Here is a 17104-nt window from a genome sequence, read left to right as displayed (position 1 = left end):
ACATACAATATTATATTATTAGCATAGCACAATACTGGTAATAAATTACTATATTGTACTACAGTAGAGTCTCACTTATCCAAGCCTCTGGATAATCCAAGCCATTTTTGTAGTCAATGTTTTCAATATATCATGATATTTTGGTGCTAAATTCATAAATACAGTAATTACAACATAACATTGCTGCGTACTGAACTACTTTTTCATTCAAATTTGTTGTATAACATGAAGTTTTGGGACTTAATTTGTAAAATCATAACCTAATTTGATGTTTAATAGGCTTTTCCTTAATCCCTCCTTATTATCCAAGATATTCACTTATCCAAGCTTCTGCCGGCCTGTTTAGCTTGGATAAGTGAGACTCTACTGTATAACAATATATTGCAATATTATTATTAATATTACATGTAATATAATATATAATTAACATTATTATATTGTATTATTAGTATTATACTGCTGTCCAGCCAGGCATCGTCCCCCATTCTGTATCTTTGCATTCCAGTTTTTCTGCCGAAGTGGAGTACCTTGCATTTGTCCCTGTTGAAGTTCATTTTGTTAGTTTCGGCCCATCTCTAGTCTGTTAAGATGGTTTTGAATTCTGCTCCTGTCTTCTGCAGTGTTAGCTATCCCTAACTTTACGCCACTTTAACTGCCATAGCTCAATGCTGTGCCAGTCAAGGGATTTGCATTTTGGTGAAGCACAGCCACTCTCAACAGTGGCACAGCTGTCATGATTCCATAGCACTGAAGCCATTGCAGTTGAACTGTACTCGTTCCACAGTGTGGGCTCCCCAGGCCCATCTCCCGGGCTTCCGCCTGGCGTGACTCACACTGGACGGAAAGAAGGAAGGGGCGGCCGTGGAGGAAGGCCCGCCCCAGGAAGAGGCAGGCCAGGCGGGGCGGGTGCCGGGCTCTTCCTCCTTCCTCTCCTTCCTTCGCCTCTGCGGCGCCGTCGGGGCAGGGAGCCTTCTGCTCAGGAGCCAAGGAGCAGCCGAGGACCGAAGAGGAGGAGAGCTCTTCCTGTCCCCGAGCCATGGACCTGAACGGGCTCTTCCTGGACGAGGAGGGCGCCTTCTCTCTCAGCGGCTTCCAGGAGTTCACGGTGAGTCCTGCCCACTCCCTTCGCCGCCATCAAGGAGATCCCAGGCCATCCTCCTCGTCACGCCCTCCAGCCTAGTACTACATAGGTCGTAGAGCAGGGGTCCTCAAACTTTTTAATTCAAGGGCCGGTCCACAATCCTTCAGATTGTTGAGGGGCCGGATTATCATTTGGAAAAAAAAATACAAACAAATTCCGATGCACACTGCACATGTCTTATTTGTAGTGCAAAAACAACAACAACAACAACAACGAAAGAACAATACAATATTTAAAAATAAAAACAGTTTTAACCAACATAGATTGGTCAGGATTTCAATGGGAAGTGTGGTCCTGCTTCTGGCCAATGAGATAGTCAAGTTAATTAGGATTGTTGTTGTTGTGTGCCTTCAAGTCATTTCAGACTTTGGGCGAGCCTAAGTCTAAAATGTATTTATTTATTATTTATTTATTTACTGCATTTATTTACTACATTTGTATCACAGCCTTCTCACCCCAAAGGGGCCTCAGAGTGGCTTACAAATTATATGTACATACAATATATTATATTATTAGCATAGCACAATATTAGCATTATATATTACTATATTAAACTATACCACTATACTGTAATATTATTAGTAATATTATATGTAATATAGAATATATAATTAATATTATTATATGGTATTATTATTAGTGTTATATTGTATTACATTATAATATTATTATCAATATTATATGTATATACAATATATTATAATATAAAACTGAGGGCGGGGGCCAGGTAAATGTCCTCGGAGGGCCGCATCCGGCCCCCGGGCCTTAGTTTGGGGACCCCTGTCATAGAGCCTCCGTCTCTGGGGGTTTTTAAGCAGAGGCTGGGTGGCCATCTGTCGGGAGGGCTTTGTTTGTGGTCTCGTGCATGGCAGGATGAGGTTGGACCGGGCCACTGGGGTCTCTCCCCACTGTAGGATGCTGAGGCCTTTATTAGCTTCATGGAAATGAATCACTTTTGGTTTTCATAGTTGGTAACAATTACTCATGGAAGGATGGGGATTGATTTAAGTGTCAGTGCTGTAGTATTGATTTAATACAGTAGAGTCTCGCTTATCCAACATAAACGGGCCGGCAGAACGTTGGATAAGCAAAAATGTTGGATAATAAGGACGGATTCAGGAAAAACCTATTAAACGTCAAATCACGTTATGATTTTACAAATTAAGCACCAAAACATCATGTTTTACAACAAATCGACAGAAAAGGCAGTTCAATATGCGGTAACATTAAGTAGTAATGACTGTATTTACAAGTTTAGCACCAAAACATCGCAGTGTATTCAAAACATTGACTGCAAAAACATTGGCTGCTAACAAATTGACTCCATATAAAGATAGAACTGCATCAACTGAACTTACAGTAACAACACAGTCAGAAGTTAAATCCATAAAAAGTTCAGTCCTCGCTGCCTAGAGAAAGAGCTGGGGATTTGGGCGGGAGGCAGATTGCATGGTATAATCCAGAATGTTGTATAAGCGAGACTCTACTGTACCTGAAAGGCACTCAATCCAGGATTTGGAAGTTGAGCAGGGTCAGTTCTGATTATGACAAATGTTGTTGTTGTTGTTGTTGTTGTTGTTGTGCTTCTCAACAAAGGAGGCTCAAAGCCGCTTACATTAAGAGCATTTCAATACAATTTAAAATCTTGCTGGAACATTGTCCCACTTTTGTCCAGCAATTTATATATTGCATTTTCATTTTAAGTTGTTTTAAATAATTGCTGTTATGTATTTTAATTCTGTATTTTTATGTTTAAATTGTATATTAAATTGTTGTTCTTGGGACTTTGTCCCCATGTGAGCTGCTCCAAGTCCCTTCAGAAAAAAACAATTATTATTATTATTATTATTATTATTATTATTATTATTATTATTATTGCTGTTGTTATTAAAACCACTTCTGAGTATTTCTTGTTTAAGAAAATCCTGGGAAATTGAGAGGGTTGTCCTAAATTGACAGGTCACTTGAAAAATACACACAAAAGGTTAGACGATCCTCTCACATCTGCAGGAGTCTACTGTATACCATGTGGTTGTGGACATGTTTACATAGGGACTCCTAAACAGAGCATTGCCCAGACACGAATCAAGGAACATGAAAAGCACTGTAAACTAACTCAACCAGAGAAGTCAGCCATAGGAAGACACTTAATGGACCAACCTGGACACAGCATATTATTTGAGAACACAGAAATGTTGGACCACTCTAACAACCGCCATTTCAGAGTACACAGAGAAGCCGTTGAAATCCACAAGCATGTGGACAATTTCAACAGAAAGGAGGAAACCATGAAAATGAACAAAATCTGGCTACCAGTATTAAAATACTCTAAAATCAGTTCAGTAAATAAAGAACAACACTCAGAAGACGGGAATTCCAGACATGAAACAATCATTCCCAACAAAGGATTCTTCAGGCAGGAAGCAGCCAGGCTTTGAAGCTGCAAGGCTATTCAATGCTAATCAAACTGGCCAATTGCAATATTCACACTTGCCTCCAATGGACGAAAGTTCTTTCTCCCTCCCTGGGCATTCCACAAATATATAAACCCCACTTGCCTAGTTTCCAACAGACCTCACAGCCTCTGAGGATGCCTGCCATAGATGTGGGTGAAACGTCAGGAGAGAATGCTTCTGGAACATGGCTGTACAGCCTAGAAAACTCACAGCAACCCAGGACATTTATTATTATGATGTTTGTCGAAGGCTTTCATGGCCGGGATCACAGGGCTGGCTTTCCAACTGAAAAAGAGTTCTTCTCACACCCTGGACTTTCCACAGATATGTATAAACCTTCCTTGCTTAGTTTTTCCATACCTCACAACCTCTGAGGATGCCTGCCATAGATGTGGGCGAAACGTCAGGAGAGAATACTTCTGGAACATACAGCCCGGAAAACATACAACAACCCTGTTTATTATTATATTTATCTATACCCCACATTTTCTCTCCACAAAGGAGACTCAAAGCAGCTCACATTAAAAGCCTTTTAATACAATTTAAAATCTTGCTGGAACATTGCTGTTGTTCTTTTTGGTGGTGTTATTAAAACCACCTCTGAGTATTCCTTTTCTAAGAAAACCCTTGGAAATTGAGGGGGTTGTCCTAAATTGACAGGTCACTTGAAAAGTAAACACAAAAGGTTAGGTGTTCCCATGTTTCTTTGTGAAATGATTCGGACTGCCCAGAGAGTTAAATATCCTAATGTCACTAATCCATCTGATCTTGGAAGCTGAACAGGGTCAGCCCTGTTAGTACTTGGATGGGGAGCTACCAATGAATTCCAGGTGCTGCCTTCAACCTTTCAGAGGAAGTAAATGGCAAACCACCTCAGAATATTCCTTGCCTAAGAAAACCCTATGAAATCCATGAAGTTGCCAAAAGCTGAGAGATGACAAGCAGTCACACACACACATATATGAACAATATAATATGTTTGTGTAACTGCCAAGATAAAGATAATTCTTTCTACCTTTTCAGTTTCTGCCCTTTCCCCCCCTTTTTTGCTATAATCTTTCATTAAACCACAGAGCTCCTGAACTTGCGGACCGAAAGGTTGGCAGTTCGAATCTGGGGAGTGGGGTGAGCTCCCGCTGTTAGCCCCACCTTCTGCCAACCTAGCAGTTCGAAAACATGCAAATGTGAATAGATCAGTAGATACTACTCCGACAGGAGGGTAAAGACGGTCCATGCAGTCATCCTGGCCACATGACCTTGGAGGTGTCTACGGACAGCGCCAGCTCTTCGGCTTAGAAATTGAGATGAGCACCAACCCCCAGAGTTGGATATGACTAAACTTAATGTCAGGGGAAAACCTTTACCTATACCTATCATAAAGATTTTTTTTAAAATGGCCACACATTCCACTTGCCATTTAATGGCTTATTTTCCACCTCTGTTCCAAAACTGTCCTTAATCAGGTTTGATCATAGGACTCTGGCTACTCCCCTCCGCTGCAGCCTCTAACCTTATGAGCAAGTCACACACTATTCTGTGGCATTTCCTTCTAAATTAGATATCAGTTATTTTGTGTCAACAACCAGTTACTGGGAAGGGGAAGAGGATCCTACTCATCTTCCAGCACATTCAGTATTTGAGTCTCCTTCAGGAGAGATAAAGCGAGGTATAAATAAATATAATAATGGTAATCCCTTCTCATCTTGAGATACATGGATTAGGAGAATTGTGACACTTTCCAGGTGATTCATTATATTTAACCAGTCACAGAAGCAGCACAAGAGTTTCATGCTGCTTTAAAAGGCTAGTAAATTCCCCATAGCTGAAGTTTTTGTGAACTAGAGCCCTCCACATCAGCTTCGTGGAATGCCAAACTCATTTGCCTTCAGGTTGCCTCTCCATTTATGGCAACTCGGGATTTTATAAGGGTTTCTTAGGCAAGGAATACTCAGATGTAATAACAGGAATGACAACAACGTTTATAACTCTTTTCACCAAGGAACAGGACACTAACATATACAGTCAAGGACAATAAAGCATAACACTGTAAATATGCAGAAGATGAAATCCCTCACACCCTACCATTCACTCCCCATCTCAGTACAATTTAGCAGCTTATTTCGGTTAATCAGTAAGAAGGTGTTAAATTTTTTGCAATTTTTTCCCCTCTGAAGATGCCAGCCACAGATGCAGGTGAAATGTTGGGAGGAAATGCTGCTAGAACATGGCCATACAGCCTGGAAAACACACAACACCCCAAAGAAAGAAAATATTACACTGTTTTGAACCAAACTCTAGATGGTTTGCAGCAATAAACCGGCTGATATAAAAAACAGATTGATGTTACATAAAATACAGAACCAGCCTTTCTGCTCCATCATATGTTAAAACTTGCCTAAAGAATTCTAGAAAAATTGGAACTATTTATTACAATCCTAATCCATGTCTAATTGTGGCTTTAGTACATAAAGCAGAAATTGTAGCAAAACCAGCAGCTGACTAGTTGAACCACTTCTTGAAACCAACACAGTAACAGAAAAAGTTCATAATATTGTGATTATAAAAATAAGAAACAGAAAAAGAATAGACAATATTCCTCCAAAGCCTCTCAATCAGCAACTTTATTGTAGGAGTCTTTTGGCCACTAGTATTCTCCTCCTTTAGTTTATTCCCTTTGTAATTGTAGGTTTACACAATAAAATGCTGAAGACATTGATGTCTTGGGTGTCTTAAAGATAATACATTTTATTTAGCTTACGTTTTGTTGGAGCCTATTAAAATTCCTGCCAAATTAAAATTCTCAATCTTTAATATGCCACAAGGTATTTTGTTGTTTTGCTGCAACAGATGTACTAACATTTTGAAGCTGGAGTGCATGTTCCCCTTTCCTCAATATCTGAGGACATAGAAATAATCAAATGAGAATAAATACTTATTCCAGGTCTTAAAAAAAGAAAGCAGTACTCAGAGGATGAATGTCATTAGGGAGGCGTATTAAGAAAAAATAAAAGCAAGTTGGTGTAAAAATCAAGGAAAGCATGAAAAGGGTGACACTCCTGCTTTTTAAAGTGATGAAACAATGAGGCTTTTTGTCAAGCCCAGGACATGAACCCATTGTTTTGTTGTTAGCAAAGGAAACCAAGTTGTTCAATGCCTTGTTTTATTCTTGGTACAAAACTGTAATAGTGTCATCAGTGAAATAACCACTGGCAACAAGGGAAGGGCCAGACTTAGGACAATGGTTCATTGCCTTTCCTGGATACAGTTGTGTCAGCAGATACTCCACACTTGAATACTAAAACATTTAGCTAAAACAGGTCTTCTTAAGCTTTTTCCACTCACAACCACTTTCCTACTGAGAATATTTTTATGTGACCTCAGGTATATAGGGACATAAAATAGGTTTAAAATCAAATGTGTACTGATAATAAATCAGCATTTGCAAGGCTTGCTAAACAAACTGATTTTCCTTTCTTTGTACATTTAAAGCTTTTTCTGCAGAGTTTACTGTAAAGATTGCATGTTTTTGCTCATAGATTTGTGCAAATGATTTTGCCAATTTTTTCATGACCCCAACAATCAGCGAAGGGGACCCCATTTGGGGTCAGGGCCCACAGGTTAAAAAGCAGTGAGCTAAAAGCAATCTGAGATCAACTACAGTCATCTTACAGTTCAAATCAGATAATCTGTATTTTATAGGCAGTGTGGAAGAGGCCTAAGTGAGGCCTAACTCTGCCTGTCCCCTGGACTGAGTGGGTTGCTAGGAGACCAAGTGGGCGGAGCTTAGCCTTCTAACTGGCAGCAATTGGATAAAAACAATTATTCCTCTCCCTCTAATTAGGACTTAATTTTTCTTTTCTTTTTGTTGTATGAACGTAGAGGCATGGATGAGGGGTTGTGCTGCCAAGTTTAGTGTTTCTGGGATGTGTAGTTTTGTTGTTTTGTCCTAGGCCGAAATTTCATTACCCTTTTATATATATAGAAGCTTATAACATTATATAAGATGTGGATGGGAATGCCAAGGTTAAAAAAAACTGTTTCTACTTTATATTTAAAGGAGGTTATTTGGTGAGTTAATATGTACAAGGATTTTATTAAAAGTTCCCCGTCGAATCATTCAGGTGGATTTTGGTGGCCAACAATTTGAATAAATTAACAAATACTATCTTCAATAATAAATGAAGCATGGTTGTTGAGGGCAAGCCAAAATTTGGGTAACGGTGTGTGTTTAGGTGGAATAGTAATAAAGGAGAAGAAGCAGTATGGGATTTTTAGAATCCTTTTCTTCATAGTATTTGAAAATACATTTGTGGGATGTCTGTCATAATTCTTGAGTTGGAAGCAAGACGAAATTCACACACCCATGAACGTGATCTGCAGAAGGATTTGGGCTTTATATGCATTTATGTACACTAGATTCCTTTTCCATTTTGTGTGCCTCTTCCAGTTTAACTGTATAGAATTAAGATGTTTCAGTGGAGCAAGTAGGGCAGAAAGATGTAAAGTCCAAGTTCTGTATTTTAAATCCCCACTGTTTTTTTCTCAGTTTCTTCCCAGGCACCAGCAGCTGAGTGATCGTGTCCGTAAGAGGCTTTACTATGGTTGGGATAAAGATGGCACCCTGGATAATCTCTCAAGTCCTGTTGCAGGTGAGTCTGGATTTGGGATATTACAGCTGAGCCAGGAAAGCAGCCAGAGGAAGGGAGGGACATACTGAATGGGTATAACCTCTGATGCATCTACGTTGTAGAATTAATGCAGTTTGATGCCACTTTAATTGTCATAGCTCAGTCCAAACTACGTACTATCCTGAATTGCCAAGAGTAGGTACAGTACTGTCTGACTGTATTGGTTTAGGTTATTGATGTTATATTCAATTCACTGAGATTAGGTTTAATTTGATGTTAGGTTTTTAACGTTGTATTCATATGTGGGGTCTTGGGATTTTATGCTAATATTTATCTGTTTTTTGAAGGCATTGAATGTATGCCGTTGTTTGTTGGAATCCGCCTGAGTCCCTTTGGGGAGATAAGGCGGAATAGAAATAAAGTTTATTATTATTATTATTATTACTGTAATTAGAAACATGCTGGATCGAACCCAAAATTACTAAACTCTATTGCTTCTCTTCCTCACTTTCTTGGCATTTTGATCTTGGCATATGTTTGTCAGAGCTGATATTGGGCTGCTGTGAGTTTTCTGGGTTGTATGGCCATGTTCCAGAAGCATTCTCGCCTGACGTTTTGCCCACATTTATGGCAGGCATCCTCAGAGGTTGTGAGGTCTGTTGGAAACTAGGCAATATATCTGTAGAATGTCTAGGGTAGGAAAATAGAACTCTTGTATGTTTGGGGCAAGTGTGAATGTTACAGTTGGCCATCTTGATTAGCATTTAATACTTTACTGCTTCAAAGCCTGACTACTTCCTGCCTAGGGAATCCTCTGTTGGGAAGTGTTAGCTAGTCCTGATTGTTTCCTGACTGGAATTCCCTTCTCCCAATGGTCTTTGACTTTTTCATGTTACCTAGAAAATGGCTCAGTCCCCCTTACTGCACACTCAAATTTAGTTATTCAGTCTTTTCTGTAAAATTCTAGCCTGGTTCTAATACAAAGTCAGTGAATTAACTTCCCCTTTACTTGCTTGTCAGCATTCCTGGTAGCTTAAACACTCAGGATAACTGCAGCGGTGGAACTGAGTCATATGCAAGGGAATTGCTTTCTATATGAGAGAGAATGTGAGTGTTTCACAGCTGGTGGCAAACCTTTTGTAGTCAAGTTCCATAGACTAAACAGGATGTTTTTGCAGACTGAGTAGATAATTGACACCTTTCCCAAGGTCTCCACTGCAGATAACACAGCATAAAAAAATAGTAGCCACTGAGGTCTATAGGCATGAATGAACTAAGGGGATCTCTAAACCACTGCTTCTTAAACTGTGGGTCCTGACCCCAAATGTCCCTGAAATATTTGGCAATGCTAAAAGGTTTCTGAATGTCATTTAGTGGCAATTCTAGACATTTACACGAAATTGCTGTGTAGTGTTTACAGTGGACTCTGCAGAAGAAATTTCAACAAAACTTCATAAAAAGGAAAATCAGCTTGTTTAACAAAACTTGCAAATGTTAATTTGTTATCAGTAAATGTACCTATTTTATATACTTAGAAATCTGAGGTTATGTAAGCATTTCTTGGGCCAAAAAAAGTTGCAAGTGGAAAGGTTTAAGCAGCTCTACTCTAACTCACTCCTTGGCCAGAACTGGGATAACGGATGCTAGCATGTAGTTTGAACCAGCAGGAAAAGGGTGGCGTCTGACAGTTGCTAAGAGACAAATATTTCAGAGGTTAGGAGTCCAAAGTTTGGCCAGCAACTTCTGGCTGATCTTGTTCAGCTGGAAAGATTTGTAGACCATAATAAAAATGATCAAGACAAATACTTAGGATTGTTTTATTTTTTGGGAAGTACCAAAAACTATATATTCAAAGCTCGCTTATCAATTATTTGTCTTTTTTGAAGTGAATGAAAACTCTAAGGAAAAGGGCTTTGGATCTTGAGATGGTGGGAAAACTCACTATACCATTTGTGTTGAAGCATGCTTTCTTCCTTGCTATTTTGGCTGTTCTTTGCTCTCAGGACATTGCCCATAATCCATTAGTGTTGTTGGAAGGAATTGCTTTTAAGGCAAGATACTGTGCAATTTCAAATTTACTCCTAGGGACTCAGAGACCCTCAAGAGCAGTTTTTTAAGGAATGCAGGGACTGGGAGGGGAGAATGGGGAATGAAGTCCTGCATTAATATTTCTGACTATAAATAGGTCCAGGTGAAATATACAAGACACTTTCACGCTGATTATTTTAAATATCAAAACGGCAATTCATGTTTTTTATTATGTCTGTGGTTGAAGTCAGCAGTTGCCCAGTCCATCCAATTTAGATTTGACGCTATATTTGGATTTGCAAACTTTTTTTAAAAAGATGCCAAAATAATTTTAGTAGTTAAATAACGTTAATTTGCTTTTAAAGAATCTTTCATTTAGTTTCCAACTAGAAGGTTAACATAAAATAACACCAGTAGGGTTTTTTTTTCCTTTTTTCTTTTTGACAAGTTCTTCAAGCATCTTTTTGGTTAAGTAGCTCACAGAGCAAAGCAGTTTTGGTTTCCTAGAAGGGGACATATGGGTTCTGTGTTTGGAGTAAGATACTGATGTGGCTTGATAACAAAGGGCTGTGCACTTAGCTTTCAACCTTGTTGTTTTCTTCATTCTAGATATTGCTGTGGAACTACTCCAGAAAGCTGCTCCTAGTCCCATTCGGAGGCTTCAGAAAAAATATGTGTCTCATGTCTCCCGGTATAGTTCAGAATGCTTTCTGCTTTTTCCTATACCAATTTCTTATCCAATATAGTGTTCTTACCCTTGGGAATGTGGGGCTTGGGTTTTGTATTTTTGTTCTTAAATGAATATTTGGACTTGCATTCAAGTTGCCATGAGAGCCTTTTTTCATTGGTAAGGCAGTGTGTATGCCTTTCAGTCATCTTTTGACTTATGGTGACCATGAATTTCATAGATTTTTCTTAAGAAAGGAACAGTCAGTTGTGATTTTGCCAGTTCCTTCTTCTGAAATATAACCTAAAGCTCCTGGGATTTGTTGATAGTATCCTATCCAGGTATTGACCAGGGCTGACCCTGGCTTAGCTTCTAAGATCAGACAGGATCTGGTGTCTTAGCAAATTTATATTTTAAGGCAAAATATACACTGATTTAAAACAGATAGGAATGTACATGTAATCACACTTTTAAAAAAACTAACAGCACCAGTATGTAGCAGAGCCTTACCACAGAACTATGAGGTCGCCAGGTTGTGCAACATGAGCACTAGACTTCTCCAAATATAACATTATTTAGAGGTATATCTGATGAATACATTTATTTACATAAAGTCAGCTTTACGTTTTTTCCCCAGCAGTGGGTGGTTGTAAGAATAGATAGGAACAGAGACATTGTAAGGCAATTATTAAGAATAACTGTAGGGGAGGTTTAGAGATAGTCATTCCTATATGAAATGAGAATGGTAACTCAGGACAATTTTAGAAGCTGAACTGTTGTTCCACCTTCTTTTCAATGAGAGCATAGTATGAAAGAACAAGCTTTTGTGGATATGATCATATGAAGCATGTCCGGGATCCTTTTTCCATAGCTGCTTCAATTCTTTGATTATGCTTTCTTGGCCTATTTTCATGAGTATTACCATGGCTCCTAATCTCCATACCATTTTTGTGAAACTGATGGGGCAGTTTGAACATGTAAATAAAGACGATGGGAATGCACAACAGCCATATTGTGACATCTGTATGTAGTGGGATAGAAGTTGAAACATGGCAGGTCTTCACTCTCTGCAGAATTGGTTGTTCCAGCTCCCAAAATCCTTCTGTGATATAGTTCAAGAGTCTACTTTGTGTCTAAAATGATAGAGTACGTGTCTCCTGACTCTAATTCCAGAGAGGCTTGTATCTCCCCCTGCTCTATGATGTTGGCTTTGGTTTACATTGAAAGACTCCGGCACCGCAATCCTGAATACCTACAGCAGATCTCATCTTCTGATCTCTTCTTGATCTCAATGGTAAATATCTAATGGGTGAAGCTATGGCTGAGTAGATTGCTCAAATGTTGTGCATATTTTGTAAGGTGTTATTTAGTAGTCTTTCCACACTGCCCTCAGTTCTATATGATTGTCCTCAGTTCTATATGACACAACTACAGTACCTGGTGGATTCCTATCTTGAAAACATTGTGCATCCAAACTTGCCTATTATACATTTTAGTCTTAATCTGTGAATTCAATAGAGAGGCTTAAAGATAAGTGGCATTGCTCCAAGTCATCTTCTGGATAATTAAAAGATGGTTTGGAAATACTAAGGAGATGTATTTTCCTTTTATCCTTCAATATATAGTTTAGACACTCAACATGTCTATTTGCAGATAATCACCTATTTGTGAATGGGTGTTCTGTGTATAACTGGTTAGGTTGAGTGTACTGAATCTTTCATGTGGAAAGAGTGAGCAGTACTTAACAGTCTAGATTAGTGGTTCTCAGATGTCGGTCCCCAGATGTTTTGGACTTTAACTCCCATAAATCCTAACAGTTGGTAAACTGCCTGGGATTTCTGGGAGTTGTAGGCCAAATCACCTGGGGACCCACAGGTTGAGAACCACTGGTCTGGATCTTTGGCCTATAACTTATCAGCAATGTCCATCATGCCCATTGGTAATAATTGCTGGAGCTGTAACATATGGTATTTGGAAGGATATCAGTTCCTTAGTCAAGCTTCATAGGTTGTACTGTAGATTCATTCTGCCCCTCTGCTTATTTTGGGGCCTGATATACAGAAAGTGTGAAATTGAGGATGGAGTTTTTACATCCCTGGAATCTGGGAAAAGCACAGCAATCAGTGGTTCTCAACCATTGGTCCCACAAGTATTTTGGACTTTAGCTCCCACAGTTCCTAACAGCTGGTTAGCTGGCTGGGGTTTCTGGGACTTGAAGTCCTGGCGGACCAAAGGTTGAGAACTACTGGACTGTATCACCACCTCATTTCAAGAAGCAGATTCCACACCCCATTTCTGGCTGAATCACCACACCCTGTTCTATATTTAGATGCCTCTATCTTGCTTTCAGATGGTTGCCAGCAAGTACTTATATGATGAAGGTGAAGAAGAGGAGGTTTTTAATGATGAATGGGGAGCTGCCGGCAACGTGGATGTACAGACCATGAACACACTGGAGATGAATTTCCTCAGGGCCATTGTAAGTAACATGTGAGAGGAGGAGTGTAGTGTTAAAAGGTAACCATACAGACCTCTGATGCTCTCATCCAGAGCTCAAATGAGCACAGAGGGCTTTGTAAAACGATCATCTCCATAATATAAATATCCCAGGCTTTGAAGAAGTGCCGTTTGCAATGGTACAAATGATTGATGCAGAAGCTGGTCTTTTTGTTTTGTTGAAATACAAAATACTACCTTTCTAACTAGCGTACAAAGCATTTTAAAATAATACATTCATAGATCTATCATTACAGATCTTTAAAGCTTTGAGTGCAGTAACAGCAAACAGAGAAATAGCAGTTTTAAAGCATACAGTCAAAGAAGGGGACAATTTTCCATTGAAAAAGAGCAGTAAAATGGGTTTTTATCTGGTGCCTGAATGTCATGGGTACAGGTGCTTTCCTTACTCCTTTAGAGGAGTTTCCATGATCCAAAGTATTAACACTGTTGAAATGTTGTCAGACCTGGGGGAGATGCCTGGCTAGCTCTCAACACAGGGAGGGTCTCTTCTTGGGGATTTTTACTTTCCCTCCATTACAGATTTTCCCATAAGTAGGAAATTGATGATGCTTCAAGTGTTGTTGAACTAGCATTCCTATCATCCTTTGCCTTTGGTAATTGTGGCTAAACTTGATGGGAGAAGGGGTACAAGCTCTTCATCTATATCATTGGAAATCTCCTGTACTTTAGTTGTCTGCCAAGTTAGACAGGAGGTTTACTTTATCACAAGTAACAAGAAGGCAAGTCAGTTTCACTTATACCTTCTCCTTTCTACAGGACTGGAGCCTCTATACAGACCCCAAGGAGCTTTTTGAAGTGCTCAGTTGGCTGGAAGGATGGTAGGTACTTTCCTGTTTTCAGGATACTGTTGTGCTCCTTTCACCCTTGTTCTGTTTGTTATTCATTTTGAGTGTGACCGAGAGTCATTCAGACACCTGAATGGAGAAGAATTGCTGAATCTATGGCTAAATTGTAAGACTTTGATGAAGTTAATGAGCCTTGAGCTGTGCAGAGTAGATCTATCAGCCTGTCTGGAGCATTCACAAGTGACTTCACAGTGTATCAGATAATAGCAGCAGATATTTGTAATGGGGGTCTTAACCCAGAATCCTTTGAAGTCTATATTTAGCAGGCATATACTCATGATGCAATTGTCTGGAAAGACTCGTGAGACAGAAAGAGTAGAAGGCTGCTTGTCCAGCTGCTGGAGTTCATATTGTTGGGTCTGTGGAAATTGTTTCTGTACTCCTTCCATTTGTGTAGAACAGGTCTCTGCTTGTTGGACAAGATGTTGCCAAGTTATAAGGCCTGTGATGAGGAATTCTTGTGACAAGGGTTCTAATTCTTCTTTCCACTCCTTGCAGTGTGGCTGAGAGGCAGGGCATCAAACGTGGCTGGTTCACCTACACAGACCTGTCTGTCTTAATGGAGCGGGTGCTGTGGCAGCAGGCTCTGGGTCAGTTCTACCAACAAATGGCCAAGGTAAGAGGGCAGGCTAAAAGTGGAAAACTCTTGGGGGAAGAAGAAGAGTGTAGCTACCTTTTGATAGTGAGGAAAAGGTAGAAACAAGTAAGCAGATATCCAGTGGTAGAGAGCAATGTGTTTATCTTTGGGTGTATATGCATCTCTTAGAGAGAAAAAGATCTCTACTGATATGCTTCTCTTTGAATGAACTGTTTCCTGAAAGGCAAACTTTTTTATTTGGCCATCCTTCATCCTACAAGGTCCTTTATATGGTATAATCAGGCAAATAATGGAAGCAGCTGAAAACATACAAAGCAACAAAATCCATTGCAGCCTGGCTAAAAATAGGCAGATACAGGCAGTACAACGAAAGCATTTCTCTATCTATCTTCAAGTCTCCACAAAACAATATTGTGAATATTAAGTTCCTTAGTATAAAAATCATTTAGTTTGAGCAAAATTGCATCACTAAGGTACCATGCCAGAAAAAAGAACACTGGCAACCTGGTGGAATATTAGTGAAAATATTATTACTTGGTCAGTTTTCACCCTTCATCTGCATACAATCTGGAAAAAACCCCACTTTTTCTTCTTTGAATGGGAGATGAATATTTAGGTGGGGTGCTTAGCTGACTCGCTCCAGATTAGGGGAACTTTGGGAGTTAAAGGCAAAGAGAGCACATAACCACTGTGATCTTCTCTTTCCGCAGCTGGCTTGCATTCTTGGAGTGGTGTACCTTACCGGGTTTGCTACTGTCCTTGCTTCTGCAGCCGTCGTGCATCACAGTGTACATGTGAAAAGGGCTGGTCCTATGGAGCTGCTTGGCCCTAAAGGTACTCTAGCTCCATGCCTGCCTGTCCCATCTTCAGTCCAGCCGGACCGCAACCTGGAGCTCCCTAATAGCTCTCCATGCCTAGCAGCAGAGAATCAAACCTTTCATGGTGAAGAACAACAGCCAGAAAGCAATGGTGTCACGGCTACAGCACTCTACCTGTGGAGCAGTGTCCTTAATGCATTATCTTACTCACCACCAGCTCCCATCAGTCCTTCACATTGCTCACATTGTAGTCAATCCACCTGTATCGCAGCTAACCACACGTCTTGCGCCCGCCCTGCTACACAGTCGGCTCCCTCTGGACTTCCTACTCATTGCACAGGTTGTTCATGTGGAAATTGGCACCTTTCTATGTCTCCTAACTGCAAAGACTGGCCTGATCCACTGGCGCTGCAACAGTGTTCCTCACAGGCTGCCTTGGAGCTTGGAAGGATCAAGGCATTCATCTTTCCTAGCTAGTGATATAGCTTAATCACAGCGTGGGGTGAGACTGGGGCATCTAGATGGGAGTTTCTATGTGTGTCAGAAAGACATAGGGCAAAAAGGCAGAAAATGCTGGGAAATTGAAAGGCTGATGAGTTTCATGGACTTTATCACAGTGGATATCAGTTCCCCTTTCTGGGTATAATTTCAAGACCTTTCTGTCCCTTCCCACCCCCTTGCAAATGATTGGCAGTTGTGCTTAAAGGCTTCAGGGAGTATATTGGAGGTGTGGATCCCATATTAATGCCAGGATCAACTGCAGCAATGATGTTTGGGTTTGGTGCAACCTTTAGCTGAGCCCTGGAGAACCTGGCTGAGTTGTTGCTCAATGAATAGAACTTCGTGCGTCTTCACATGGATTGGGCTGCTTGCAGAAGACACTATGAACCGCCTCTTAGCTTGACTCTTTTGTGTGTTGACTTGTTGGGACACTTAGAAGTAATGATCCATAATAACTCACACCCACGGTGGCCAGTGCCAGCCAGCAATTCTGTATGTTTAAGATATTGAGTGATTTACTACTTAGTTTAATGTTAATGTGTGAATTCATCTTACTGTCCTGAGCCTGCCATCCTTGCTCTTTCTAGTAAAGACAGAACCTCTTGCATTCTGAGAACCATGCTGGAGTAGCTAAGGTTTTCTTTAGCCATAGCACTGGAAATAAAAAGGGTACCGATTGCAATTGAGGCTCAGGGCCCCATGACATTAGATTTTGATACCTCCAACTTATTGCAAGAGCTTAACTGCCCCCTGCAGTTCTTAGAATTGAGGAGGTGTAGTGGAGGGATGGCAATCATATCCTTCACTTTATTCCTACCAGCACTTTTTTGGCTGTACTTTTCATTGTTTCTTGTAGATGGGATTTCTTCTAATAAAGGTAGCTATGGATGTGTCTGTGTCTT

The 17104-nt window shown here is 40.1% G+C and overlaps 1 protein-coding gene across 1 annotated transcript; it reads left to right on the top strand.

Annotated features, from left to right (window-relative positions):
- The first annotated feature begins 880 nt into the window (after positions 1-880).
- On the top strand, positions 881-17090 carry cnppd1 (cyclin Pas1/PHO80 domain containing 1). Its single transcript, XM_008110120.3, has 8 exons — positions 881-1105; positions 8144-8246; positions 10863-10944; positions 12094-12214; positions 13271-13399; positions 14197-14258; positions 14784-14901; positions 15594-17090. Exons 1-8 carry the CDS (start codon positions 1037-1039, stop codon positions 16176-16178), a joined length of 1269 nt encoding a protein of 422 aa, XP_008108327.2. The 5' UTR covers positions 881-1036; the 3' UTR covers positions 16179-17090.
- The last annotated feature ends 14 nt before the right edge of the window (positions 17091-17104 follow it).

The sequence above is a fragment of the Anolis carolinensis genome, chromosome 1, assembly GCF_035594765.1.
Source record: "Anolis carolinensis isolate JA03-04 chromosome 1, rAnoCar3.1.pri, whole genome shotgun sequence".
In the NCBI taxonomy this organism is placed as follows: domain Eukaryota; kingdom Metazoa; phylum Chordata; class Lepidosauria; order Squamata; family Dactyloidae; genus Anolis; species Anolis carolinensis.
Note: the sequence above shows the minus strand (reverse complement) of the source record. Positions and strands in the feature narration are given on the sequence as shown.